At 48.1% G+C, this 25,939-nt stretch overlaps 11 protein-coding genes across 11 annotated transcripts; 7 read left to right on the forward strand and 4 right to left on the reverse strand.

Moving 5' to 3' along the window:
• Nucleotides 1-357: 357 nt before the first annotated feature.
• Nucleotides 358-1,327, forward strand: RhiXN_05119 (Zf-CCCH domain protein; the record flags this gene model as incomplete). Its single annotated transcript, XM_043324935.1, has 4 exons — nt 358-431; nt 486-494; nt 558-918; nt 968-1,327. The coding sequence occupies 4 exons, from the start codon at nt 358-360 to the stop codon at nt 1,325-1,327; spliced, it is 804 nt and encodes a 267-aa protein (XP_043177354.1).
• Nucleotides 1,328-1,568: 241 nt separating this feature from the next.
• RhiXN_05120 (AP endonuclease) lies at nt 1,569-5,780 on the reverse strand (the record flags this gene model as incomplete). Its single annotated transcript, XM_043324936.1, has 16 exons — nt 1,569-1,695; nt 1,754-2,669; nt 2,717-3,119; nt 3,170-3,408; nt 3,459-3,526; nt 4,009-4,036; nt 4,093-4,333; nt 4,390-4,534; nt 4,586-4,650; nt 4,701-4,870; nt 4,927-5,019; nt 5,075-5,192; nt 5,240-5,341; nt 5,391-5,507; nt 5,551-5,627; nt 5,678-5,780. The coding sequence occupies 16 exons, from the start codon at nt 5,778-5,780 to the stop codon at nt 1,569-1,571; spliced, it is 3,012 nt and encodes a 1,003-aa protein (XP_043177355.1).
• A 222-nt stretch (nt 5,781-6,002) lies between these two features.
• Nucleotides 6,003-7,548, forward strand: RhiXN_05121 (actin-related protein 2/3 complex subunit 3; the record flags this gene model as incomplete). Its single annotated transcript, XM_043324937.1, has 7 exons — nt 6,003-6,075; nt 6,133-6,218; nt 6,266-6,486; nt 6,534-6,605; nt 6,661-6,771; nt 6,826-6,953; nt 7,007-7,548. 7 exons carry the CDS (start codon nt 6,003-6,005, stop codon nt 7,546-7,548), a joined length of 1,233 nt encoding a protein of 410 aa, XP_043177356.1.
• A 51-nt stretch (nt 7,549-7,599) lies between these two features.
• Nucleotides 7,600-8,864, reverse strand: RhiXN_05122 (short chain dehydrogenase; the record flags this gene model as incomplete). The annotated part of the gene is made up of 9 exons (XM_043324938.1): nt 7,600-7,790; nt 7,850-8,001; nt 8,048-8,150; nt 8,207-8,262; nt 8,313-8,333; nt 8,384-8,472; nt 8,531-8,665; nt 8,723-8,743; nt 8,820-8,864. The coding sequence occupies 9 exons, from the start codon at nt 8,862-8,864 to the stop codon at nt 7,600-7,602; spliced, it is 813 nt and encodes a 270-aa protein (XP_043177357.1).
• A 1,082-nt stretch (nt 8,865-9,946) lies between these two features.
• Nucleotides 9,947-11,521, forward strand: RhiXN_05123 (uncharacterized protein; the record flags this gene model as incomplete). The annotated part of the gene is made up of 7 exons (XM_043324939.1): nt 9,947-9,966; nt 10,026-10,160; nt 10,234-10,256; nt 10,309-10,505; nt 10,563-10,846; nt 10,913-11,089; nt 11,125-11,521. The coding sequence occupies 7 exons, from the start codon at nt 9,947-9,949 to the stop codon at nt 11,519-11,521; spliced, it is 1,233 nt and encodes a 410-aa protein (XP_043177358.1).
• A 2,366-nt stretch (nt 11,522-13,887) lies between these two features.
• Nucleotides 13,888-14,957, reverse strand: RhiXN_05124 (uncharacterized protein; the record flags this gene model as incomplete). Its single annotated transcript, XM_043324940.1, has 2 exons — nt 13,888-14,674; nt 14,725-14,957. 2 exons carry the CDS (start codon nt 14,955-14,957, stop codon nt 13,888-13,890), a joined length of 1,020 nt encoding a protein of 339 aa, XP_043177359.1.
• Nucleotides 14,958-16,975: 2,018 nt separating this feature from the next.
• On the forward strand, nt 16,976-17,541 carry RhiXN_05125 (DASH complex subunit Dad3; the record flags this gene model as incomplete). Its single annotated transcript, XM_043324941.1, has 3 exons — nt 16,976-17,089; nt 17,170-17,268; nt 17,458-17,541. The coding sequence occupies 3 exons, from the start codon at nt 16,976-16,978 to the stop codon at nt 17,539-17,541; spliced, it is 297 nt and encodes a 98-aa protein (XP_043177360.1).
• Nucleotides 17,542-19,643: 2,102 nt separating this feature from the next.
• RhiXN_05126 (RNA lariat debranching enzyme) lies at nt 19,644-20,764 on the forward strand (the record flags this gene model as incomplete). The annotated part of the gene is made up of 4 exons (XM_043324942.1): nt 19,644-19,819; nt 19,880-19,952; nt 20,083-20,292; nt 20,357-20,764. 4 exons carry the CDS (start codon nt 19,644-19,646, stop codon nt 20,762-20,764), a joined length of 867 nt encoding a protein of 288 aa, XP_043177361.1.
• Nucleotides 20,765-20,981: 217 nt separating this feature from the next.
• On the reverse strand, nt 20,982-23,592 carry RhiXN_05127 (kinesin motor domain protein; the record flags this gene model as incomplete). Its single annotated transcript, XM_043324943.1, has 13 exons — nt 20,982-21,038; nt 21,093-21,164; nt 21,213-21,613; nt 21,668-21,776; nt 21,836-21,949; nt 22,029-22,142; nt 22,194-22,333; nt 22,415-22,423; nt 22,476-22,985; nt 23,040-23,061; nt 23,111-23,260; nt 23,317-23,517; nt 23,575-23,592. The coding sequence occupies 13 exons, from the start codon at nt 23,590-23,592 to the stop codon at nt 20,982-20,984; spliced, it is 1,917 nt and encodes a 638-aa protein (XP_043177362.1).
• Nucleotides 23,593-23,677: 85 nt separating this feature from the next.
• RhiXN_05128 (uncharacterized protein) lies at nt 23,678-24,508 on the forward strand (the record flags this gene model as incomplete). Its single annotated transcript, XM_043324944.1, has 1 exon — nt 23,678-24,508. One exon carries the CDS (start codon nt 23,678-23,680, stop codon nt 24,506-24,508), a length of 831 nt encoding a protein of 276 aa, XP_043177363.1.
• Nucleotides 24,509-24,793: 285 nt separating this feature from the next.
• On the forward strand, nt 24,794-25,672 carry RhiXN_05129 (uncharacterized protein; the record flags this gene model as incomplete). The annotated part of the gene is made up of 1 exon (XM_043324945.1): nt 24,794-25,672. The coding sequence occupies one exon, from the start codon at nt 24,794-24,796 to the stop codon at nt 25,670-25,672; it is 879 nt and encodes a 292-aa protein (XP_043177364.1).
• Nucleotides 25,673-25,939: the final 267 nt, after the last annotated feature.

Genomic DNA, 25,939 nt, shown 5'->3' on the forward strand with positions numbered 1-25,939 from the left:
GAGTCAGACATATACAGCGCAAATGCATGAGTATTTTCAGCGGTTGATTTAGTTGGGTGGATTGGGTGTCACGAGGGGTCTCCTATCTACGCAGGTACGTGTTTGTGTTATACGAAAAAGGTACCCACTGAAGCTACTAGCGGATTCTGTGGGAATTGGTAGTAACCTATATCATCTTCAGCTCAGTGGCTGTCTCGATCATTTGTGGTCTGATTATCTCTCTATGGACACTACCGCCGGATCACGATGTTCCGCCTTGCATAACAGCTGCAGTTGCACAGTCATGGTTCGACCAATATCCACGAGAATGCCACGATAAGGAAGGCACCATTTCGGTATGCAAACGTGACAAGTGTAATGGGAGAATCAAACCACCCCGCACACATCACTGTTCCGTCTGCCAACGATGCCGAATGGAATGGGATCATCATGTGAGTGCCTCAAATAAAACTTTTGTGCTCTGCTAAAACCACCGTTTGCCATAGTGTCCCTGGGTAAGTGTGTTAAATCATATACCTTCTCTATTAACGCTCAATTTGCGAACGATAGGTGGGAAGTTGCTTGACAATCCACCAATCTAAAGCATTCTTACTGCTCTTGGTTACTACTACTTTCAGCACGTACTTCATGGCGGCACCAGTCATCGAACCCATTGTTGATGGCGTATACGCTATGTATAACATTTCACGTTCTCATCCAGGTTGTAATCGACTATGGTGGGACTGGTGGGGATCCTATGTTATATTTGGAGGCCCGGGCGGACGTTGGGTACTCGGCACAGCCCTTGGTTACTGGGTAGCTGAGCCTCAATTACCATTCAATCCCCGGGGGTGTCGACACGGACTCCCCTTCATGCAGCCTACATCGAGCGCAGCGCTTACGCTTATTATGGCATTATCCTTAGCGACTTTCTGTCTGGTATGCCTGCAACTCTGGGACTATAAAGCCATGACTGAATACTAGTTAGGTGCTGGCGCTACAGATGATGTTCCGTCTACTACGTGGGCACACTACAATCGAAGCATTGCAGACCAGCACTCTACGCAAGAGGGATAAGGTCTCGCCTCGGTTTTTATGGTTGCCTGGTACGAGTATCGATGTCCCTGTAAAACACCAGTCCTATGAAGCGACCGCGTTGGGAGTTGGTAGACAGGTTGAGGAGATGCGGAGAAGGCCCACTGCACAACTTGCGCACACTCCATCACAAACGCATGGATCGACTGTGTCGCTGGATTTCAATACGCGCATATACGACCTCGGAATTTGGGAAAATGCCAAATTGTACTTGAGTAGACCTATGTTTCCTTCTAAAAATTCTGCCCAGTAAGTTCCTATATTTTGAAATGATGTTGACTATCGTCCTGAGACAGTGACCAAAGGGAGTTGCGGAAGCCTCCTCGCATTAACCCAGATATTATTAGACGTCTAAAGAAGGCTAAGATATAAAGACATGTAAAGTAATTTGGCCGAGTATTAGACTGGTGTATTTTAATGATACAGAATAAGAGAAGTATTAAATCGATATCGTACATATTCAGGAATATAACGAAAATATAAAAGAGATTAATCTAGGCGTTTAATTTGGTCTCTCGCTTTACATCGCTGGCCCACTTGAAGTAATTGCACCGGTACCGGGGGTCGACTTCTTCCCGAAGCCTTGTAGATTTACCTGAGTCATATCCAGGCCCCATTGGCCTTCGATCCGAGTTGAGTGATAAATAAGGTACATGAAAAAGAATATTGGGCAACGCACATTGAACATATGAAAAATTTCTTCCCCTTATTGGGACCGGCTTTGTTGACGGTAAACTCTTTGGTTGGGGCATCATGGACGATGCACCTGGGGGGCTCGACAGGTCGCATCAGCTGGAACCACTTGTGTTTGGCTGATTCTGTACTCTTCACTTGGGAGTTGGACTCCAAATTCGACTCAGAAAGCACAAACCCACTCTTTGGCTTTGGAGACCTGGCTTCATCCTCAGAGTCGCTGACCTCTATTGGCGGAGAGCTGAACCGTTTAGCTGAGCTTTTTGGTTGGAAAGAGTTTGTAAAGAAGTTTGAGAGCTTGCGTTGGTTGCTGACCGTGCCAGTTGTCTGGGATTTCTTGGGTTTTTTGGGGCTGGTGTCTCCAGTTTCCAACCTGGAGCTAGTGGCCTTCCTTTTGTGTCCGTTTATTCCAGCAGGTTTTCCTGATTCGGTTTGTCCAGCGGCTAGGAGGGGCACCTGAGTAGAGCAACCCGAAACGGACCCGGCACTAGGCGATTCATCGTTTCGAATCTCAGCCCCCGACCCAATTTTCTGGAGGTTATGTTCAGAAGTTTGAGTTGATGGCTTGGATATGGAATGTGACGATTCCTTTGAAAAGAATGCGGACAAAAGCTTCTGTTTATCAGAAAATTCATCCCAGAACTTCGTTGATATCGGCGGCGGGTCCCTCTGTTGCCCAGAAACACTAGCAAGACCCAAGAAGTCCGCCAGATGCAATACCTCTCCGTCAGATGAGGTAATTTCGTCATGAAGGTCAATGAATATGGGGCAGTGATCGGATCCACGTATATCCGGCTGAATATCTCCATGTTTGAACCAAGGCAAAAGTCCTTTCGTGATTAGAATGTAGTCTATCCGGGTACCATAGTTTGATTCACGAGCATTGGTCCTCGTATCCCAACCTGTACTTGTATTAGGAATAAAGGCCAATCGAATCGATCTTACTCACATGTGAACATCTTTTCCCGATTAGGCCACGAGCTTCTGATTGCGTCGACCATAGGTCCTTCTGGATCCAACCACTGACGAAACCATGTTCGAACAGGTGAGTCCCAAAACGCATTTTTTCTAGAGTCCAAATTCCCTTCGCAGTGGTCGATTGGAGCAGCAACGACATTCAGATCGCCAAGGACAATGACTTCTCTCCCTTCTTGCATGAGAATCCGGACACGGTCTTCAAGTACCTTGTGAAAGTTATATTTGAAAGGCATGCGTTCTTCCGAAGTAAGATTGGGGCAGTATACGTTGATCAAGACGAACAATCCAAAGTCAACGACTAAGCTGCGTCCCTCACTATCCAAATCGCTTAGCTCTGTTGGGATACCGCCTTCTTCCTCGGGCATTAATTCGAGCTGTATCGCTTTCGTCAAACTGAGAAAGATTAGGCAAAATAAGATCTTACCAAGCCTGATTCTGGATAGGCCTTCGAAATATGTTCTTGTACGTCCATTTGTATTTTACTCGTTGATTGGTATCCTCCAAGTAGCCCTTCTTCAGCCTTGAGGGGCGCAACCCTTGTGTTGTTAGTGTAGACGGCCACTCCACTATACCCCCCTTTGCTTTTGGGAAACGACATCACGGCATTATAGTTCTCCGGAACAGCCAGTGATCTTGTCAGAAGCTGTCGAGATATTTTCATCTCTAGCGTTGTTGGTTAGTGAAACATTGGTCTGAAATATGTTGTCACTTACCTTGGAAGCAAACAATATCGGCACCTAGCTCTTTAAGCATTTCGCCACATGTTTTAAGCTCATACCATCTAATCAGCACCAGTGGGTCAATATTAGTTTTCAGGGCAAGGTGATAACGTGTTGCTAACGGATGATACTGCGACAGTGTTCGTATTCCATTCTGTATATCTTATATTACCACCCAATACTTTGCCATAAGATTACAACTTACCACGTTCCAGCTCAGTATTCTCATTCAATTATAGTTTTCTGGAGATAGATAATATATTGCTCTGGTAATAAATTTCGATATTAATGCTGGATATGTTGGTGGAGTTTGGAGTCCCCTTAGAGATGGGTCAACGAATGACATAATCACGAGCTAAGCGCCTCTTGTTTTGAACCCGACTGGTATTGAATGAAATGAGTATTTGTGAAAAATATATGACCCTGGCATCAGTGTACCACGTTCGTATCATATACACTTGCGCATATCTCCTTAGGAAGTCCCCAGAGTAGTCAAAAGTCCAGTTTTTACAAGCTCCGAGGATTCCCACTCGCTTCTACGTACTTGCTAAGGAACAGCGAGTCTTTCGCAGCTAATGACCAGTCGATCCATGATGAGAATAAAATGGGAGTATAAATAGAGACTTACGAGTGTGCAAGACGTTGTTCTTGACCCAAATATCGAACATGGATGCTGCTTCGCTTAGCTGCATTTTATATGGTACTGAAAGACCTTGGACGCCTGACGCATAAAACGCGACATCTTTATTCCGGTGTTCGTACGGGGATACAGACCCGGGTTCGACGACTCCCAATGCCTCTTTCAGGGGAAGTGGTGCAAGGAATCGTGCGTCAGTACTTGATAGCGCTCCGACGACCGCACCCTTAGCCTGTCATAAACACGGATGATTGAGGTTATATATGCGCTGCAATACGTTCAACGTACCAGGATCCGCTTCCCGCTAGCATATTCTAATATTAATCTCGGCAAGCTAAGGTGGTGCGAGTATATCAACTGATATTGGGGGTCCCGATATCTTGACATACAGAAGAGAGCTTGGAAGTCATCAATAGCTAGTAAGACAGGGTGCCTATTTTTATTTCTCAGAACGTTTGTCGTGCTCGAGGGTATTCCGACGTACTCAGCTTGCTCTCCTAGAATCTCTAAGGTGACCGAAAGCACTTCAGTAGCTAATGATTGATCCTTCTGGCCAATGTTCAATAATACCGACAGTGGATCCCCTTGGGAGAACGAACCCAGACGTTCGTTTGAATGTCTTTAGTAATTTTAGTACTCGGAGCTAGCAGGATTCCAGAGTTGGCTGAGATAAATTGACCCAACACCTGTGCAGCCAATTCTGGCTGTTGGAATGTCTTTGTCCTGGGATCATATGCATATGGTGTTGTTGAATCAACCCAACTAATCACTTAAGTAGCGTCACATCTTAGCTTTTATACCAAGGCGACCAGCGTTTTGACCTACCTCTCGGTACATATAGGACTATCCATTTGCTTGCTGCAGCATAGTTCGCGGCCTGTAACAATAGATGACTCTTTCCGGACCCGGTAGCACCCGCTGTGTTAATATGCGGTAAGGTTTAATGAGGTTCAGCAAATATTACAATACTGACTCAATGCTATCCTTGCGTCCTTGTTGGATGTTCCCGACTTGTATCCACCGTCCAAGGCGTTAATGACTGTCAGTGTCGTATCGCGAATGACAGACGTGGGATTGGATAAATGCAAGAACTATGTAGCAGTGAGCCGCAGAGTCCGACTGTCGGGGCAGCACATACCTCGCTTTCCAAAGAGATAGGCAACCCGAATGTGCCTGTTATACTACCTGGTCCAGAGGGAAGAGATACGGCTGTTCCGACCGCGCGAGAAGTCAACACATCCTGTACGGATTGATAAGTTCGCCATATATTAAGTTGCCGTTATACATACTGGCGCCAATTGCGGGAGTTTGAGTTCACGTTGAGGTGGTTGAAGCAAGTGATGGCCTGCAAGGAAATGTGCTGGTAGTGGGCCTACTTTTGCGGCCTGGGAGAGGGAGGTGAGAGGCTGTTAGAGCTCCCGATGTTTCATGGGCCTTTGGTGAACATACGGCTATCTTTTTATTCCCAGAGTATTCCTCCTTCTTGACTTTGAATCCTCCACCCTTGGATTTTGCAGGAGCAGTCGCTTTTGTATATGTTCAATAGAGATCAGGGCCTAGCCCAAACTAAACTCACGCTTTGCCGCCTTTGCTTGACAAATCAACCCCGATGTAAACGAGCGGGAGGTGGGAAGACGAGCACTGCAATACCTTAGAGACTGCTTGGTTGAGCTGAGCATTGTATCCAAAGTCCACAGCCAAGTCACACAATCCCAATGTGAGTAGCAATCGAGGTTGGTTCTCACAAATTATTAGGTGAGATCGATCTAATCTTATCTATATCTTGGCGGTCATACCATAACACAGCCACAGCAACGCGACTTGCTCACCCTTCTACCACCAGCGGTTCGGAGTCGACTGCTAGTCCTTCGAAAGAAACTACTTAACCTGTAATACACGAAATGGCTGCTCCTGAGATTAATCAGATTGCACAGGTGCCCTTGACATGCCATTCTTTCAGCGCGGACCGCTCTCGTGAGAATATTAATGACATCACCTATACGGACGCGTAGCTAACTCGACGGATATCAGAGGTCGCCGTGTCTTTGAACAGCAATGAGGCCCAGATATTCACCCGTAGCGGCGGGGAATGGAAGCCCGGTGAGACTCTCTCTGAGGTAAGCTCCTTGCCTTCATTGCACAACACAACTAATATCTCGTGTAGCATGACAAGATGATCACATCTATCGATTGGGCTCCAAGCACAAACCGTATTGTTACCTGCTCTCAAGACCGTAACGCCTATGTGTGGGAGCAAAAGCAGGACCCTCAGACCGGCGCGACAGTATGGAAACCCACCCTGGTCTTGCTTCGCATCAATCGTGCTGCGACTTACGTTCGCTGGAGCCCGAAAGAAGACAAGTTTGCAGTTGCCAGTGGTGCCCGGTAATTAACTTCTCGTGCCTATGATTTCCTATCTTATTCTTGCACAGGGCAATTGCTATTTGCTCCTTCGATGAAGAGAATAACTGGTGGGTCGCAAAGCAACTCAAGAAACCCATCCGGTGCGTTTGATTTCTCTATCTCATAATTTTATAATTATAACGATATGGAATACAGTTCCACTGTCCTAGCTGTCGACTGGCACCCCAACAATGTCTTACTGGCCGCTGGCAGTGCAGACATGAAGGCACGCGTCTTTTCCGCATATATCAAGGACGTCGACAAGAAGTAAATACTCTGGGATTTAATTTTCCTTTTGCCTATACTTACATTGCCCCATAGACCAGCTGCAACCGTCTGGGGTGAGAAGTTGCCTTTCAACACTGTGTGCGGAGAATACGGCTCCCCCAGTGGTGGCTGGGTCCACTCAGTCGCCTTTTCTCCCTCAGGTGATTTCTTGGCCTTTGCGAGTAAGCATACTTTAACTGTATATAAAGTGTGTTACTAACATTCATTCCAACAGGTCATGATAGTACTATCACGATTGTGAACCCTCAAATTGGGGCGCAAACTATCCGTATCTCTACTTTGCCATATGTAACGCTTACATTCGCCTCGGAGTCCTCTCTCGTTGCTGCAGGTCACGACTGCCAGCCTGTTTTGTTCTCCGATAGCGGGTCAGGTTGGGCGCTCTCCGGGTCACTTGATGATATTACGACCGCCAAGACCCCCGTTGGATCTCGCGGCGCCAGTGCTGCAGGTCGCCTAAACAACGAAGCCTTCAATCGTTTCAAGAACGCTGACTCGCGCGGAGCTACCGGACCCCCACCTATCCCAGGAAGCTCGGCTTCTACTTCCGGCGCCGGTGGAGAACTGCTTACCGTGCATCAGAATACGATCACTAGCGTGCGTGCCTACGAGGGCGAACCAGGAAACGTTACCCGAGTTAGCACTAGCGGTAAAGATGGTCTCCTAGTGATCTGGGACGTTGCTGTCAAGACAGGTCCTGGTGGTGCCGGAGTTGTAGGGTTGACAGGTCGCCTGGGTGGTATGCACCTGCGTTGATCGATCATTTCCGCATGTATATAGTTACGAATAAATCATCAGAGCAGTAATTTACAACCATGTCCTCGATGTGGGGCCGTACTGTGAGCAAAAATTCCCACTGTGCTCAGGCTTCAATTGCTTGAATACTTCAAGCATCTGTCCTACAGCTAACCGAGGTTCTACTGGTCCTTCAAAATGAGGATACATGGTCTTGAATTTGTCAAACATGTTCGCGTATGCGAGTATCAACTCTGGAGGCGCTACACAAGTATGTGAGTCTATCGATCCGTTTTAACTTCCAGGTTGGGGGAATACATACGGGGTGGCCCCTCGAAAGTGTCGACTACGCCTGGCGAAATCGCCAAGAATATAAATCCTTCTTCCTTCAATGCCAATGCATATTTCAGGATCATGAGATTGAGCGAGTATTTCGATACAGAGTATGGCATATGCGGGGAAAATCCGCAAAGTCTGTAAGACAATTAGCAGGACGATGTGGACCAATAAGCGTACTGACCTGGTGAACTCTTCATCCCCTAGTCCACTTGATAGAGATATGACCTTTTTGTGGTTCCCGGCTCTGAGTAACGGTAAAAACGAATTGATTGTTTGTGAAACACCTGGAAGTTATATCAGCACTGAATGAACGCTACATATTGCAGAAAGCAGAGCTGACCAATGACGTTTGTCTCGAGAGAAATCCCCAGATCCTCTGCGAGTGATTCAATTGGGCTAAACCCAAGCTCAGGCCTTGAAATACAAGATGATCAAAATGTGCTCACTATTCTGCTGGAGATACGAAACTAAATAAGAAATGTATACATTAGTCAAAATCCGACATTCAAGTAGTTACTACAATCGGAACGGCTCTATGTAACCAGCATTGTTGATGAGCCAGTCTAATTTTCCTTTCGTTATTGAACCAACGTATTCGACAGCATCCTGTCAGCAGACCCTCGTTACACCAGAGTATCCCGAGAAGCCCGATGAAGAGACCCACCGCCAGTTCCCTCAAACTTCTGATATCCAGCTTGATAATGTGTATGTTCTTGCGTTGGGCTTGTAAATCACGTAGCCTGGTCGCCGCCTCCGGGTTCCTTGCAAACGCGAAAATGATATTATTCGGGTTTGCGCTCTAGTATCCGAAGATGATGGATAAGAGACAGCAGCGACCAAAGAAGAATAGTCTTACCAATTGGTTTGTGAACTCAAACTTAATTATAGGAGTTGAGTTATTGCGATCCGTGAGTCGAAGTGATCATCTCGCGCGCACATAATACAACACTCACACCAATGCCCCGATTGGCTCCTGTAATTGCATATGAAACCTGCATATCCTCGTTCAGCGTTTAATATGCAGAACTACCAGACACAAGTTTATCTGTGGTGGGCGAGGTAATTAGGTGTGCGAGATTAACCTACTGTTATACAATGGTAACTCACTGTGAAGTCAGGCAGTATCCGCCTCTCAACCTGGCAGATATAGAATAATGGTTGTACCAGAAGATCCAAAAGAGAGGTGGTGGTTCCTCAAATATGCGCCCAAGGGCCCAAGGGGTTTCATTACCAGGCAAGATACCCTCTCTCTTCCCAATCGTGGATGGCGCGTATTTACGAACAAGTGTTTAGTTTCACCATAACGACTCTAAGTTAGCCGCCTTACGACAAATATGCCCCTTAATTGGGCCATTCTCGGGTATCCTTGATCGGCACTGTCAAACGACTTGGGACCTGGGCGTTCGAGACAATCCCCCTGGCCATAGCCGTGATTTTGAAATGAATAAAACCTTATGCTTATAGACAACTTATTGCTTGGAATCTATTAAAATTTCTTGAAACACTTATGATGATATTGATTGAAGAAACTACAGTGGTAAATTCCGGACCATTTGGGGGTGAGCGCCAGGCACAGATTTAAATGAGATCACATGACTGAGCTCACAGCCACTGCACAGCCCTGGTAGCGGAACAGCCATGCATGGTACCCCGCCTCTTTCCGCTCAACCTTGCCACGTCCAACCGTAATGCCGCCGCCTCTGATAAGAACTTATATACCCTCACTATTGAAGAAAGTAAAGATGAACCCGGGCAACGGATCTATTTGACTCTGATGGTGTGGCCTTATACCGACGGAGATGGGGGGACTCAAAGGAAGGATCTTACGCAATAAACTTGTTTGGTTGGTCTCTCCATATGTACAATATAGATTTATTGAACTTTTTGTGTAGATCATCTGTCGGACTCTTTATTGGCTACTGTTACGGCCCCCAATGCTACTAGCAAGAGCAAATCGATTGAGCTACACAACCCCACCATAGTCGTCGAGTTGAATTTCACTGGAAGGCTGTGAGTAGTGTACGCGTCAACCATCAACGTCATTTGTAATGACGTGTGCCGTTATGTTTAGGTCATTCAAATGGAATTTGTGTGGGAAGAGTGAGTGGCTAGTATACACTAACCCCGTCGCCCTTCTCAATAACGCGTCTGATACATAGACACGAATTTGAATGGAAGAAGGAAGAATGTTATATATTGCGCAAGCCAGATCCGCCGGTCCTTATCGCAGTCACTGAACCTGAGAAGAAGAACAAGAAGGGTATTGTCCAATTTTTAGACTACAATTTGTCCAGGTACGCAATGGCCGCAGTTTATACTTGCGTCATTGGGCTCTGTGCCAGGTAAATCTGACGTTGCCCCAACCAGATTTGACATTAGTGACAAGAAGGGTGGGTCTGAGTAAATTCCATATTGAATCATCGTTATTTACCAAGCATACAGGACTAGAAGTGCTCCTAATTGCGTCACTGCTGTCGTTCCAAGATCAATCGGAGGAGTATCGTACGCGGGCCGCTGCAGCAGAGGCAACGTCTGGTGGGTTGCGCGCCTACCAATCAACCAATGCCGAAACTTCTACCCCGGCGCTGCCACCCAAGCCAGGTGAGGCTCTGGTTGTGAAACTCCAGTCAAGTCACAAGGTACGTGGGTCGGGTTTCAACTTTTAGGCGTGCGAACCATAGTAACGGGCACGGCAGCACGAACCGAATGAAATTGTGGTCGGATCAGAGGGTGCCGTAGACGAATATGTCGACTTGGCTTGCAATCTGCTCCAAGACGAATCCATGTTGTTTATCATGATCCGAGCATTAGATGCCAACCAGGTCCAGCGGGTTGTACAGGTGGCTGAAGAGACGAAACGTACAAGGCGAAGAGCAAGATACGAAGAAGAATTACACCAATATTTGCGATATGAGGACGAACAAGCCAGTGGGCCAAAAGGGCCAAAGGTCATCAAACTTGATGGATCTCCCCCAAAAGAGTAAGGACCAGATCATCGCTCCGTCTGATCCATTGTGATTTACGATCATTGGTCATTTCGGAGCAGCTCGCCTCTGAAGGCCTACAAACCTCCCCAAACTCTAACCATACACCTCTCCAAGATCCCAATGCCCGAGCTCGCACCTATCGCTGCACCCCCTAAACCTTCTGGTAGCCAGAAAGTCCCCACCATCCGCCGGCCTTCTCCTCCTTCATCACGCGGGGGGACAAGCCCGTCCGGAAAGTCTGCCGCAGCAATCGAAATTCATTTATCGGAAGTTTGGGAAACTCTGGGGCCAGCAAGAGCTCCCCCAAACCAAGTGTAATCATAAATGCACCGCAGCCACCCAGACCTGGTGGTGTTTCAACCAACAACCCATACAACCCCTACGGCAGACGTCAGCGAGCCCATTCCCCGACTCTCGACAATGTTGTCCCCTCTCCACAGAGATTGCAGAAACCTCAGTCCGGTCGCCATCCAGGTGGAGCGTCACCTTCGATACCTTATGCCAACTCACCGCACGAAGGACACCCCTATAACGGACTCCCTGGAGGTGCTTCCCAATCCGGCCCCGCCTCTCCTGCTCCAGGAACATTCGGCCAGCATGAACCCACGAAAGACAGCGTTCTCTCTTTCGGATCTAGCCTATTTGGGAGATTTTCCACTCGCAAGTAATCGCTTTGACCACAACCCTGGATAAGTATATGCGGTATTTTCCTCTAAATGGACACTCGCTCTATTGTAAGCACACTTGAACAAGTTAATATTAGATATCTTCTCCACAAAAAGTCACAGGCGTGATTCCGCAGCATTGCATAGTCAAGTATAACATATAGTTTTATTTACACAACCAAGTTGCTGTTAACAAGCCGTATAGATTTAGAATAAGGGCATGTCCAATAATGGAGGCACCGCCTAGGTGACCGGTACGCGTGGATTGCTACCATCACAGAAGAAGAGTCAAAAACCCGGTCTGTGAGAACCGCATAATGGAAAAAGCGTGAGACTGTATAGGTTACTTGTAAGTATAATATTCCGGTTATGGCTTCACGGCGGCTATAGGGCCTAGGCATACACACTATCACCACCGATGCTGCTCCCATTTGTGATGTGACCCGAGCCTGGAACGTATCGTAAGAATAAGGATAGGATGTGTGCGTGGCACGTATGGGGGAGCATAGCACCCCGGTTTCTTACTTTGCCGAAGTTATTTCGTTTTCAAGCTTCGCTCGCACGTTGTAAAATAGTTGGGGCCTAGCCGACGGAGCTTGAGCACCATGGACTACATCACACAAGGAGGTCATAGCAGACGTAACCAAAAGAAGATCGCCAGGTGGACTTTCATTAAGCATTGAATTGCTTTTACTCTGCAATAAACTTCCACCATCGGACCCGGGGTATTTGGTCTATTCTGGTTGAATTTAATTGTAGAGAAGGTCCGATTCCGGTTCAGGATCTCGTCCGCGTGCGTTCACAGGCTTCGGGCTCATTCTCACTCGCTTGCGGAGAGGAACGTCGACGTCGGTGCTTCGCACTCTTCCATCACGTGATGCTTCCAACGAATGATCCCTTTCTTCAGCGTGGCATACATAGGTACGTTTCCCCACACATTTTCAAACCGTGACGATCCTGTTCTCCTGGTGAAAAAAAAAACCTTCTCCATCACATAAACCCAGTGCCCATGGTCCAGGCAGTGTCCAGGCAATACGTACACGAAGACATTATCGGATTATTTAAAAATCTATCCGCAGCTCCAAGCGTTTCGAAAGTCGATGTGTGTGCATAGTAAAATGGGCTTCAAGAGGCGAAAGCAATCACGCGGTAATTCGAGTATCTCGCCCGAATCGCGTGCGGCCTCGGGGTTAGTTTGGAAGATCGAGTGGCTGACCGGACAGAGTAATGTAATAATGTATGCGAGCTATGCGAACACCATTTAACAATCAGCATTAATATAACTATAAACTGCTAGCAGCGTGTGTATCATACTGGCTGTTTGAATTTGTGATCGACTGTCTCATCTCAGTGGACTTGGTCGATACAGCCAATCGAGCTGCTGAGGCTCGTGGGGATTGGAATCAGCCACTGCGTTTGCGTATTTCCAACGGCGAGGAGTGCCCGACGCTGGACGGATCCGGAATAGACTCGGTGTTTGAGGCTTGGTATCTGCGTGATTACCACATTCTTTTTTTCTTTTATTAATTTTCCTTGTCCGATTGCAGATCCTATAGTGGAGGCTTGCATAATAGCTCGGTTCGCTCGGGCGAGATGTACCAGATGTACCGCCGGGAAGAATGTACGTCTGGCGTGGGTTGAGTGAGTGGGTCCGATTTACGTTCAGTTGGAAGGCAAAAGAATACGATGACAAGGTGAAGATCGTAGGATCGCCGGAATATGAAGGAATGGAGTGAGACAGAGCATTGCAATATGGTTGGAATGAAGTTCGACAAACTTTACTTATCGCACTCATTAGCATAGAAGATAGATTTCAAGCATGAACGCAAATGGCATTTCGGTAGCAATAGGTAGACTAAGTATAAGGTTTAGGTCGTAGCGAAAACATTCTGCGCAAGGAAGGGATGCGGGTGCGGTGCGGATCGGCATACAGAGGATTGGAGATGACAAGTACTAGACACAAAAAACATGCAGGATGCAGGAGGATGCTAAGGCTAGATGTACAAAAAACGAAAGGACTAGATGGTATCGAAGACAGAAAAAAAGACAAGACGAACGAAATATACGAGGAGAGGGATAATCCGAACAAGTAATGAATGAGAGGTCCAATTTATAAATAATCAGTGCATGGGCCGCGCTGGCAGCCCTTAAATAAATTCTCGCCCAGGAGATATACGGAAGTGTGAGATGTAAGGAGTGATGAGTTTATGAGGCGCGCCGTCGAGTAGCAAGAGATGCGGCGTCGTCGGTCAAGTCGATAAAACTACGATTCTGGTCTTCGGAGAGATAAGGAGACAAACGAGAGATAGGCAGGCAAAGTTTATCGGATTCGGGGTGGAAGGTCATCGAGGGCATGAGACTTAACCCTCTCAGTTTAGAGAAGCTCCTTCCTCGTCGTCACTCATCCATTCGCTTCGCGGGATTCGGCCTTCGAGTTGGGCAAGTGCACCACTGCGCTGTGTTCGTCTATACGATGTTGAGGCAGACATTTGAGAGGATCTCATCGAGTTGGCGGTCACGCTCGCATTGCGAGATGGGGCTGAGTGTCTGTTTCGTCGAACTCGTGCTCGCTTGAGCACAACAGGTGGGTTGCAAGGTGCGATATTCTCGGGGCCGGCTGCAGGAGCTCCAAGGTGATGAAGACCGAGTGCACTCTCGGTGGTGGGAGAGAGCGTTGCCGCATAGATGGACCAAAAGTCGGGTGATATTGAACATTCATCGGAAACGAAGGTGTGTCGGCACTGGATGGTGTCAAAGGAGAGAACATGGAGATTGCGTGCGAGGATCGGGGAGTGGTGGGAAATGGGCTGCAAGGAGTGGTCGGCGCAGAGGATAGCTCGAGTTTGAGGGTAGACGGAACCAGATGATCCTTGCGGCCGACGGGCTTTTCCTTTACAATCAGAGGATGAGTAGGGCAGAGTCTGATTTGGGAGCTGGTACAACGGCAAACGTGGGAGTGCTTGTGAGGCATCCGAGTCGGAGCGAGAGCGGCCGTGAGTGTGAGCAGCAGGGACAACTGGGAGCTCGGCGAGTGGGGCCGGCTTGGGCTGAGGAAGCGAGCGTCGACGAGAGCTGGCCGGAGAGAGCGGTGCCTTGTGAGCATTTGCTGTAGGCTTGGATGGAGATGCAGCTGGTGAGTGACCAGCCCGAGCGCGCCTAAATAGCTCATTAGCGAGGTTCATTTCGCACGATAATATATTATTCACCTTTCGGAGCTGGGCTTGCGGCTGTGAGCACGGCTGGACGAGTTAGATGCTGGGCTGGTTGCAAAAGTACGCAGAGAATCGGCCATCTCGAGGGAGAGGAACGAGCGCAGACCAGAAGCAGTGTTCTTGGTGTTGTCGAGCGACATTTCAGACACGGTATGGCGGCTGTGAGTGTTGGTTGACTCGCAAAGCAGCATCAGGCCGCTTGTGAATAGGGACGAGTAATCGTTCATGGTGGACAGAGTAGGTCTGGGGATCCGGGCTACAGCTGCGCCTCTCATACTGACTATATAGACCTTGCCGGTACAGTGGCTTAGCGCCCAAGTTTCTGGTTTACGATTTCATCTACTTGCTTCAGGGTCCGCCAGTCCCAAGACAAAGGTCAACACGACACTCACTACCCTGAACTCTCCTTGCCTGATCCGGTACTTCCACCCACCGCTTCTGGTCTGTGACTGTCGGGCTGAGCTTCCGCCGGTACTCTCATGCCCACAACTACCGCCGCTCGCTCCCCGACCCACTTGACCACCTAGCACGTGGACGCATATATACAGCACTATACGTTGCCATCAGTGACCATTCCGTGATCGGACCGGCGCCTTCTCAAGCGCCGAAACTTGCCAGAATACGTCTCATGCTGGCACAGCTCGCGTACGCATATCAGTACTAGTGTGTTCGGCTGTTTCCGCCGGTAGATTGTGATATACATCAGATGTACTTGCACCGAGTGGGATAGACGTGCCCCTCCTCCCGGATGACATCTATCAAGATGGAAAGCTATTTGGTACATGAATTAATGAAGCCATGTGTTCGAGCAACCTGTGTGTACGGCTGCTGCCGGGGTCCTGCAAGCTCTGTATATGCCGGGCAGACCCTAGCAACCCGTGACGAGTAACCGCATGTCACAGCTCACGCTTGTCGTGCAGGTTTCTGTCTCAGCCCACCTTGCCCCAGACTGCGATCATGGCAACGTGGATGAGCCGATCTCTACTGGACACCTAGCCGGCCGGATGGTGGCTCGTAGTGCGATTTTGCGAGCCTTGAGCTATTTCAAATTGTAACCTGCGCTGCTATGCCGTTCAACACTCGGCGAGCGCTGTCCAGTAGATAACAAATAAACCCCGACGTCCCCTTGCCTGTCGTCGGAGTCCAAAAATCGGGCTAGACGAACCGCAGACTGCTCAGATTGAGTTTAATTGGCACTAGTCGCTGTAGTCGGACCGTGTTCCGCACGGCGAAAAGTTTAATTTTACCAAGCGTTATGGCGCAAATTAGTTTGCTAACTGTTTACACTAGCTGGCCGGCTGGGATGCCGCAGCCATGCCGCGGCACTTTTCAAACTACTTTAGACACATTATGTTCATGACCGTGGCAACGATTTTACCGACTGACTCGGAAGTTTCACCATGTTGCCGAGGTCGGCCATAGAGGCCCGTACCGCCAGTCACTAGTGTTGTTCTTATTAAAGAAAACATCATCAAAGATCAGCATGGTGGCTATCACAGAGCCTCAATAAATCATAAATATCTCGGCGGGCACAGGAAACCGAGCGCCCACTGACTCTGTTGCTCCGAAACATGCAGCTGTCTCGAGAATCCTTCACTGATCCTGGAGAATCCTCGGCGTTTCAGGTGGTACGTCAGCGAGCGTGGGTGACTTACGAGCGCTCGATGAGATCGATCGGAGCCGTATTCGGTAGTGTGACATGACTGTCAATCGGTGATAGTCGATACCCACCGAACCCTGGTAGATCCCCCGGTCACCCCCTATGTGGCTTTCTTTATCGTTCTTCGTGATGAGCCCTACACCTTCCGTTTTTGGGTGTGCTAGACTCTAGGCTATATCCGCCGACTCGTGACATGCAAAGCCCGGCTCGAGGCCGGATTACGGGGACGATTCAAAATCGACCAACACGTTGTCCAGCTTATCCTAGCACTTGCCCCCTGTGTCCTTCGGTCCCGCGTTTCGTTGCCATCGAAATCAACGTGTTATCTTTTACTCTATTGCCGGTCAACATTGGGCTTGTTCGGTAAATCGTTGAGGAAAAAAACCTAATCACATTTGCGTATACCGCACGGGCCTGGCCGGTTCAATTGATTGTGACAGAAGAAACCCAGGGATACCCCTATTCGTACGTTGCGAACCAGTCTGACGTGCCCTAGTGTTGAGTCATTAACCATTATGCTTTACGCGCATTTTCTCAGATCGAGTGGCGCCGATACACGCATCCACTTTATTCAGCCCGACGACCATGCTAGCCTCCGCGACTGACGAAACCAATATTTACGCTGGCCACCCGCAGCTGACACCACTTGAGGCAGATGTTCTCTGGGAATATGCCAAGCTCTCACGCACACTCAAGGCGGTACTTTTTTTTTCGTAAATAATAGCTAGTAAGCATAACTGACCATACACTCTCTTCTACGCTCCACCGATCGTACTTAGTTGGTCACCAAGTCGCGAGAAATGACTGAACACTCCGATGATGCGCTTCTTGCGAAGCTTCGCGCCGCCGAGATGAAGATGGGTCTGGTACACACTTTGGTAAGCGTTTTTACCCATTTGGCCCCATTGGGGCATGTAATCTGAGTCCCCAAAAAACCATCCCGCTCAGCCTCGGCTCCATGCTCCGAGCGTTGCGCAGGTGGTTCGCGATTAGACATGCAAATTAGTAAATGCTCAAAGAGGATAATTACTTACCCGATTTTTCCGTTTTTTTTTTTTTCTTTCTAGTTCAAGGCCTCGGTTTGGGCTGTTCTAGTAAAACAGGAAGAAGAGTTTAATGGAGAAGAAGGCGAGACCACGTTTCAGCCCTGATTTTTAACCTCGGCCCTGTGCGCACAATGACCGGCTGTGGACTGGGCACTTGGCTTTCCCTAGTTGACAAAAACTTTACTTATGTGACTTGATCGGTATGACCAGAGACAGCGCGATATTCCGAGCTGTGTGATGCGTGTATTGCACAATTTGACGACCAATCAGCGAGGGGCCAAACGCGTAAATTTCCTTATTCGCCATCCAATTCGCTATCTACGATCAGTCCTGTCCTATTGTGGCTAAATGGCTCGGCACGGTCAAACTCCTATGATCCATGTAAATTGCCGATAACGCATTTATATAAAAATGGTCCAAACGGGAATCGGTATATGTTATGGAGGGCAAGTGAGATAAAACGGCACATGTGATGGTTAGATCATTGATTGTAGGCACCATAGGTGACAGTGCGCTCGTTTCGGAAGGTCTAGCAAAAAGAGCGCTGAGATATACAAGCCAGCTCATCTCTGCATGTACAGGTACACAGGATATTCAAGAATTGGTCATTCAGGCTAGGAAGTTCTGCTTTTGATGGCTCTGGTCTCCGGCCTTGTGTGTGATACAGGATACCCCTGTGGCCACCAAGCTTCGCAGATGTACGTCGAAAGGCTGAATAATACCACCCGGAACAAGAAACATATTCAGGGCGTATTCGTCCAGCGAACCCAATAATACGATCTATGTGCCCGCCGATTCAAAAGCGCCAATTCTGAATTTCTGCGGACCAAGGGCAAAGGGAGCGCAGGGCGGTGGGTCGATAAAGTTCGTTAAGCCCAGACTTGGTGCGAGGATCGGCATATCGACGTCACCACGCGCCCTGAGGTAAATCAGCCCTGTCGCCGCCGGGACAACACACACACACTGTGTAGTTTGCATGGTTTGACTTGTAGACGTAAAGCCCGTTAGGACCTTTTGGGGTTCGTTATGTGTGCCCCATACTATCTGAAAATGCTTGTGTGTCAGCACACGATTTATCCTGAACAATTACCCACGTGAAGTAACGAAAATGACGCTCCTTGGGAACGAGGCAGGTTGGACACGTATGCTACCGTCGCGATACAAAGTGGTAATAGGCGCTCATGCACTGCATTTGTTGAATATATTGGCCACCCTCGGCTTCGTGTAAACGTTCGGGAACGAGTTCAAATTGAATGCGCGAATTAAACACGGATCAGTGATGGAATTGGGTTTGTTTCAACCTATGTACACGTGACGTTACCTCCATTTGTTCCTATCGTGTATAGGCTTCAGCGCCCGTCGCGCAACAATTGCGGAAAAACTCAAGTTTTATAGATAAGGATATGAAGGTGATTAGTAGTATTGATTCGCTACAATCATAATCTGTCTGATGGGATAATATTCCAGGTCGCAGTCGCAGGTTGCTGCCATGGCCAACTCGACGCAACATATAATCAAATTAACGATATGGAGAAACAGAACAATTACAAGGTCGACCTTCTTCTGATAAATGGTGACTTCCAGGCGATTCGGAATCACCAAGATCTTCAGTGTATGTCTGTACCTGACAAGTACAAACAATTGGGTACGTTTTACAAGTATGTGGTCTCCGGTCTTCTGGGGTGCAATTTATCTCATGTTCAATCTAGATATTATACTGGGGAAGAGAAGGCACCTATTCTTACAATTGTAATAGGAGGGAATCATGAGCGAGCAACTACTTGTGGGAATTGTGAGGATTTCATTCTTGGACAACCGCAAAACGCCAATTGCACCACCGCGAAACTTTAAATTAGGTACCACGGTGGCTGGCTAGCCCCAAATATATACTATATAGGTGGCTCTGGTTGTGTCAAGGTCAACGGTCTTCGCGTAGCCGGCGCATCTGGAATTTACAAGGCGCAGGATTATCGCTTAGGTGAGCAAATTGTCCAGTCGTCTCAGTTGTGAGTTGGGGGGCTTGATTGATTAAATGTCTAGGACACCATGAACGTATGCCTTACGATAAATCAAATCTACGAAGCGCATATCACGTTCGATTTTATGACGTGATGAAATTGAGACAAGTTGAGGACAATGCGACAATCATTCGGCAACCCTAGCTGACGATCCACATCCAATCGTAGCTCAGTTCGCCAGATGTGTTTATGTCTCATGACTGGCCCGTAGATATTACCCAGTACGGTGACGTCGCTGGCCTCCTGAAACACAAGCCCTTCTTCAGATCAGACATCGAAAAAGGGGAGCTTGGTTCTCCACCTATGATGGATCTACTACGGTCGCTCCGGCCCAGCTACTGGTTTAGCGCTCATTTACACTGCAAGTGAGTAATCTATCTTTACGCGGTTATTCAACTGGGCTTACATATCTGATCGGGGGTCAGATTTGAGGCATTAGTGAATCATGAGCCTGAAACCAGTGAATCATCCGCCCCTTCTTTGGGACAAACCTCTGTAGTGCCTGCCGAAGCCGAAAAGGATTTGTCAGGGGAACCGCAGTCACGGTCAATCCGGACGAGATCCAGCTCGATGACTTGATGATATACCAGAGTCATGCCCACCTCTTGCTGCTAATTTGCCCCCACAGCCAGCTGAATCGAACCCTAAATCAAACCCGGACGAAATTCTGATCGAGGATGACGAAAATGATACAGACTCTGGCCCTGCATCGGCGACACAAGCCAACTCCTCGGATGTTGTACAATCTGCAATTGCGGAAAGTGCCCAGCCTCCAGCAAGAAGAAGCACTCGATTCTTGGCACTGGACAAGTGCTTGCCCAGACGCCAATACTTGCATGTATGCATCTGGATACTCCATAGATTACAAGGCGTTCTATCTCATCACTGACTAACGTTATCAGGTACTTGACCTTGGTCCTGCCACTCCTGGATCGGGCTTGGGGACAATTCCGCCGACTCTCACTTATGATCGAGAATGGCTTGCAATCTCTCGAGCGCTGCACCCCTTCCTCTCCACCGAGCGCCATCAACCGGCATTACCACCCTTATGGGATTTGGCTCCAATTATACAGGAATCCCAACGATGGGTAGATGAAAATGTTGGAGAGCGCGAGATCCGACACATTCAGGAGTTTACTATGACGGCACCAGGTCCGGTCAACACGAACCCGCGGCCAGCGAGGAATATTCGGCAGCGTACGTTCTTACGAGCTATTGTATTGATCATCATTGACCGACTCTGGATTAGCCCCTTGGTATACGAACCCACAAACAGAGGCATTTTGCTCGATGCTGGGACTAGAGAATAAAGTTAATCCACCCCCAGTTTAGCCTTGACCTTGTCTGGAGTGTTAATCGAGATGCAGTGCACTATTGTCCGATTCTATAAATACGTTGCAGTAGGGATGTACCAAAACGGACAGACACAGGATCGCGAGTGATGCAATACAAGAAACAATAAAAAGAAAAACCGATGGAATAATACACTGAATAAGAAAAAAAGATGTACACGAAAAACCCCAAAGACTAAGCTGGACGTGCCTGAATCAGCTTCTTGGCCACTCCAAGATTCGTGTTGTTCACCTAGGTTTTATGATTAACTACTGCCAAGGATGACGTGCATGCAATTGGGCTTACCTTGGTCGCGAACCTTAATGAACAAAGTGATTCGCTGAGGTGAGCCGCGAGAGGGGACATGTTCATCATCATCTACGATCACACACTTGGCAAAAGCAATAGGTAGCAATTCTTACATACCAATGTTTTCGAGTTACCCGAGAGCGAGTTTTGTAGCAGGTAGGTTAACTTGCTGTTCCGGTATGGAATGTGTCCCTTCTCCCCACCACCGCCGTTATTTCCAAGCGCAGCTATCACGTCACCCAACGCGCTCAGGCTCTTGTTGATAGCTTGTGTTTCCTTGAGCCTGTCCTTGTGATTGGCAGCACCACTCGAACTAAGGCGTTCGCTTCCGGCAAGATCCACAAGGTTTAGCGTGCCCGAACAGGATTCTCCGGTATGGGTGTTATGCCCCGTAACGCGGAGCGTGAATACACTGTGCGAACGTGATGAGCGCTCATTCATCAGCGTGGCAGCCACCGTGCGGCGTTTGTGCGCTCGTTGGAGTAGTGCTAGAACCTGTATAGGCGAAGTTAGGGGAACTGCAAGGGGTAGTCGTCAGCCGTAGTTTTTCCAGGAGTAGTATGGCAACGTACTAACGACGACGTCAGTAACGGTTGTCTTTCCCCCCTTTTCATGCTTGATCTCGTGCTTCTTTTTGTCTATTTCACCCGTCCCTAATAGGTCATTGATAGTTTCGTTATACTTGAGGCAATCCACATTAGCCATCGGTAAATACCATGCATTAAGCTCAAATAACGTACGATTTCTAGGAATTGCCCTTCCATCTTGTATTCCCAACCACGCGGTTTAAGATCCTCTGTCACACGGAACATCTGTTGAACTGCACGGGGTATCATGCCCCTCGTTTCTTCCGTCTACATATGGGCTTAGCAGGATGTCCTTTTCACAGAACAACTATGCTTACCTCTCCACCTTCCATTGTAAACGATTTACCGAGCCTGTTTGGCCATACGCAAATATGCAAACATTGTATCCATCGACGCAAGATTGTGCGAGTAGCGAAATCTCTTCAAACACGTCATGTTGCGTCGAACCCGGAGCAAACACCTTGTATCGTCATATAAGATAGGAGTTAGCGACGAGATATACACCACGCACCCTATCGAATGTGAAGGGCATGACTGCTTCCCTGGTAGCACCCGTCGCCGACTCGCTTTTGGATGTGACAACGATTTCTTGCTTATCCTTGTCGGGGAATGACAGTTGCGCTAGACCATCAGGGGATTCTTGTTCGTGTGCTACGTAGATCTTTAGTAATCAGCTCAACTACCTTGGTCTGAAACAGAATACCTAAAGACGGTCGACCCGACAAAACACACGGATATTACCTGAAAAAACCCATGTTAAAAAGCAGGAAGCACGTCTGATGAGATAACTAACCCTTCAATTCCAGTACTTGGTTATGTAACTTTCGTCGAACCATTTCAGCGTCGCGTAGTTCCTCGTCTCTCTGGACGACTAATTTCCTAAGAGTCTCTAACTCTTGTTTCAGAGATACTTTATCTGCCGCCAGGCCTTCCGCCTCTCCCTGTAATGTGTATCCTCTTTGTTTGAGGGCTGTGATTTGGGTTTCCAAAAGCACGACCTCGTTCTGTAATCTTTGTTTTTCAATTCTCCCTTCTCGTTCCTTGGATAACTCCTCCTGCAGTGTCGTTAGGTCTTCATTCAGCTCTTTAATTTCTCGATCACGAGTTGCCAAGGTCGCTGTAATATCCTCCATAGAGCGTGCATGCTGCTTCTTGAGAGAGTCGATTTCGTCAGATGCAAGGAGATATGCTCGTCTAGTTTCCAGCTCCTGGGATTTCGCTGCAGCAAGTTCACACTGAAGTCCGGTCTGAAAGGTCTGAAGATCTGCGGCTTTTGAACGTTCGGCATTTAATTCGTTTTCCACTAAACAGACATGAGAAATGTGTACAATGGTAAAGAAAGAAGAAACGAGCCCACCTTCAAGTTGATTCACGGCATCCTAACAGATTTCTAAGTTGAAATATATCAACGTTCATAAATAGACGTACAGTAAGAGCGCCCCCTTTCCGTAGAGCAGCAATGCTTTTGCCATGGGGACCTTTGCCCTTTGTATCAATAACCATTTTCTGACCGTTGACGATTCCAGATGCCGCCGGCGGGCGTTGGTGGGACGAATAGCAGGGGGACCGCTCGCAGACCTAGTGATTCTTCGAGGACCGGCTGTGCTGGGGAGGTTGGGTCGACCGAGGCCGACCTTTGCGCCTGGACGAGTGCCATTGCGAGAGAGTGGCCGGCTTGCTGGTAGTGGCTTGACTATCCTTGAAGGACCAGCAGCTCCTTGTGCGGCAATTGCCTGTACTTTAGCAGCAGATCCAATGGCTTCATCACTGGCCTTGCGCTTTAGAGATGGCGCCATAGGAGGAATGGAAGAGGAGGCAGCACGCGGAAGTCGGGACTGTTGAGGAACCAGTTCGGTTGACAGCTAAAGGAAACAAGGCTAGAAGGTGCTTACCTGTGTTGCAGAAATCATTGCAATTGACGTGAGTTGAACGTCACATGACCGCGTGCGTGCGTACATCTCACGTGCCCACGGCGATCTTTGCCAGAACCTAGCGATGATCCCACCAGAAATCATCTTGCATATCATCGCATATGTCGTCGCGGATATTAAACCAACCGAGCGGTCAAAATTCAATGGACTCATTTCTACTAATCGTATGGTTTATTCGTTGCTTTCTGATGAGCTCTATCGTACTATCGTTCTTCATTCACCTCGCATGCCTAGCCGCTTCGCCGAAGCCCTCGCCTTATCATCCCGCATGTCATCTCTCGTCGAGAGTATATGGGTAGGAACTATGGACTTCGAGGTCTTTGGAAGCTCTCAGCTTGGTCCGACTTCCAGTTCTGTCGCACGCATTTTGGCCCTTACCCCAAACCTACGACACTTGGCTTTGCCTTCTGAATATTTCCCCCGTCTCGTTGCTCCGAGTAGGATACCACCGATAGAACACCTCACAATTACCGACGACCTATTTCCTCTATCCACACCCAAGATCCCTAGTTTAGGCACCATCCATATTTATGGTCCCCTCTGGCCCACACGAACTGAGACTCTGATCTCCCACTGCCCTAACCTAAAACATGTTTTCTGTACAATTCCATATCATTTTCAGACATCGTACGTCACACCTGCTGCGCAATGTACACAGGCTCTCCAAGCTCGCATACAATCATTAGCATCCGTTGACTTTGTTTGCTCCAAACGAGTTGCTATCCCACTGAAAAGAGCGTTGGCTGACTGTTTCGACCACGAACGCAAGGCTGAGATTACCGTCAATACCAGGAACCTGGAACATCAATCTCCTGGCGATGTGTGGTTCCGGGAGCGCACCCAAGTAATCGATCATCGTGGAGTTAATGGGCTTAAACCCCACGGCCTCTCCTGAACTTGGGGTGAGCCCAAATTAGCTGAACAATATACCGTTGTGTCTAAATGGAACGCATAATTTAGGTGGTTTCTGTTTGGTTACCTTGTTTCCATGATCTCTTGGTTGCGGAAGTAGATACCCTTAAAAATCACAAATTCCTTTTTGGTAAATTCTGCTCTCGGGTTCATATGCAGGGGCAATTACTAACTGTTATCACTAGCTTTTTACGTCATATATGAGGGTGCAGTTTAATTCTACCCGACCGCCATCCCATTGCGGCCATCAGCTGCAGGTGTCCGTAGCATGTATCCACCTGATGCTTCATCATCTCCAGAGAATGGAGCGAAAGTGCTTCCTTTGGAAATTATTTGGATCATCATCAAGGAGTTGTTAATAGATGGTTTGCCTATCACGGTTTGCCACAAAAGCAAAGTAGATCCATCACCAATACTGCCTAGCATCCTTACACTCAACCACCACTTCCACAAGCTGGTCATCAGGGCTACATACCACACCATTATCCTATCATCATTTCGCTTGTTCCGCCGATTTTACCACGTTGCTTCGAATTCACCACACCTCACATGCCTCGTGCACAATTTATGGATCGGCACGCCACACTTGAATTCATTTCCAGACTCCAAAAGATGTTCACCCCCAACTCAGGTTATGCTAGAATTCATCCTTTCGAAAACCCCTAGATTACAAAGCCTCGCCCTTCCCGCCGTCTTTGCCCCCCATAGATTCGCGGAGCTAGGAAATGGAATCGAACATATCACCATTGGCGGAGGGTCCATCTCAAGTTTACCCTACAGCGTGAAAACGGTACATATCCATGGTTCAATCCAACCCTCGGTGGCTAGGTACTTGAAGCAGGGCAGTGTGAGATGCGTTGTCTACGATATAGAGAGGCCGTCTGCACCCGGAGCAGTCGGTCATATAATTCACGAACTAATGGGCACTGATGTCAGGAAAGATGACAGCGGATTCCGATTAGAGTTTGTGATACACCCGCGACTTTCAAACTGGATAAACAACGAGCTATCTCGTGTCGGATTAGATGGCTCGTCGTCAGAGGCGTTTATGGTGCACATCAAGGATGCGACATGTATAGTGGCGAGTTTCGCAAGGCGCACTTACTGTGATGAATGGTTAGGAGCAATAAAAGGTTCAGGACTATAGACCCTTTTGATGTGGTACATTAGCAACTATAGTTTTGCTGAAAAAATATAATACAATAACATAAATGCTAAACATAGCTGGTCATAACTAAGCGCGCGTTTATGCGACCCTGGGGTTCGTCATGCACCGGCTTAATTCCCACATCCACATGAGGTTCGATAATAATCATACGTCGGATCCTGCGCACAAGAGCAGACCAAGCGGCAAATCACCTAGGAATACGGTTTTACCGATCGAACTTGTGACCTCTATACTGGAGTTATCACT

This window comes from Rhizoctonia solani, chromosome 2 (assembly GCF_016906535.1).
Source record: "Rhizoctonia solani chromosome 2, complete sequence".
Taxonomy (NCBI): domain Eukaryota; kingdom Fungi; phylum Basidiomycota; class Agaricomycetes; order Cantharellales; family Ceratobasidiaceae; genus Rhizoctonia; species Rhizoctonia solani.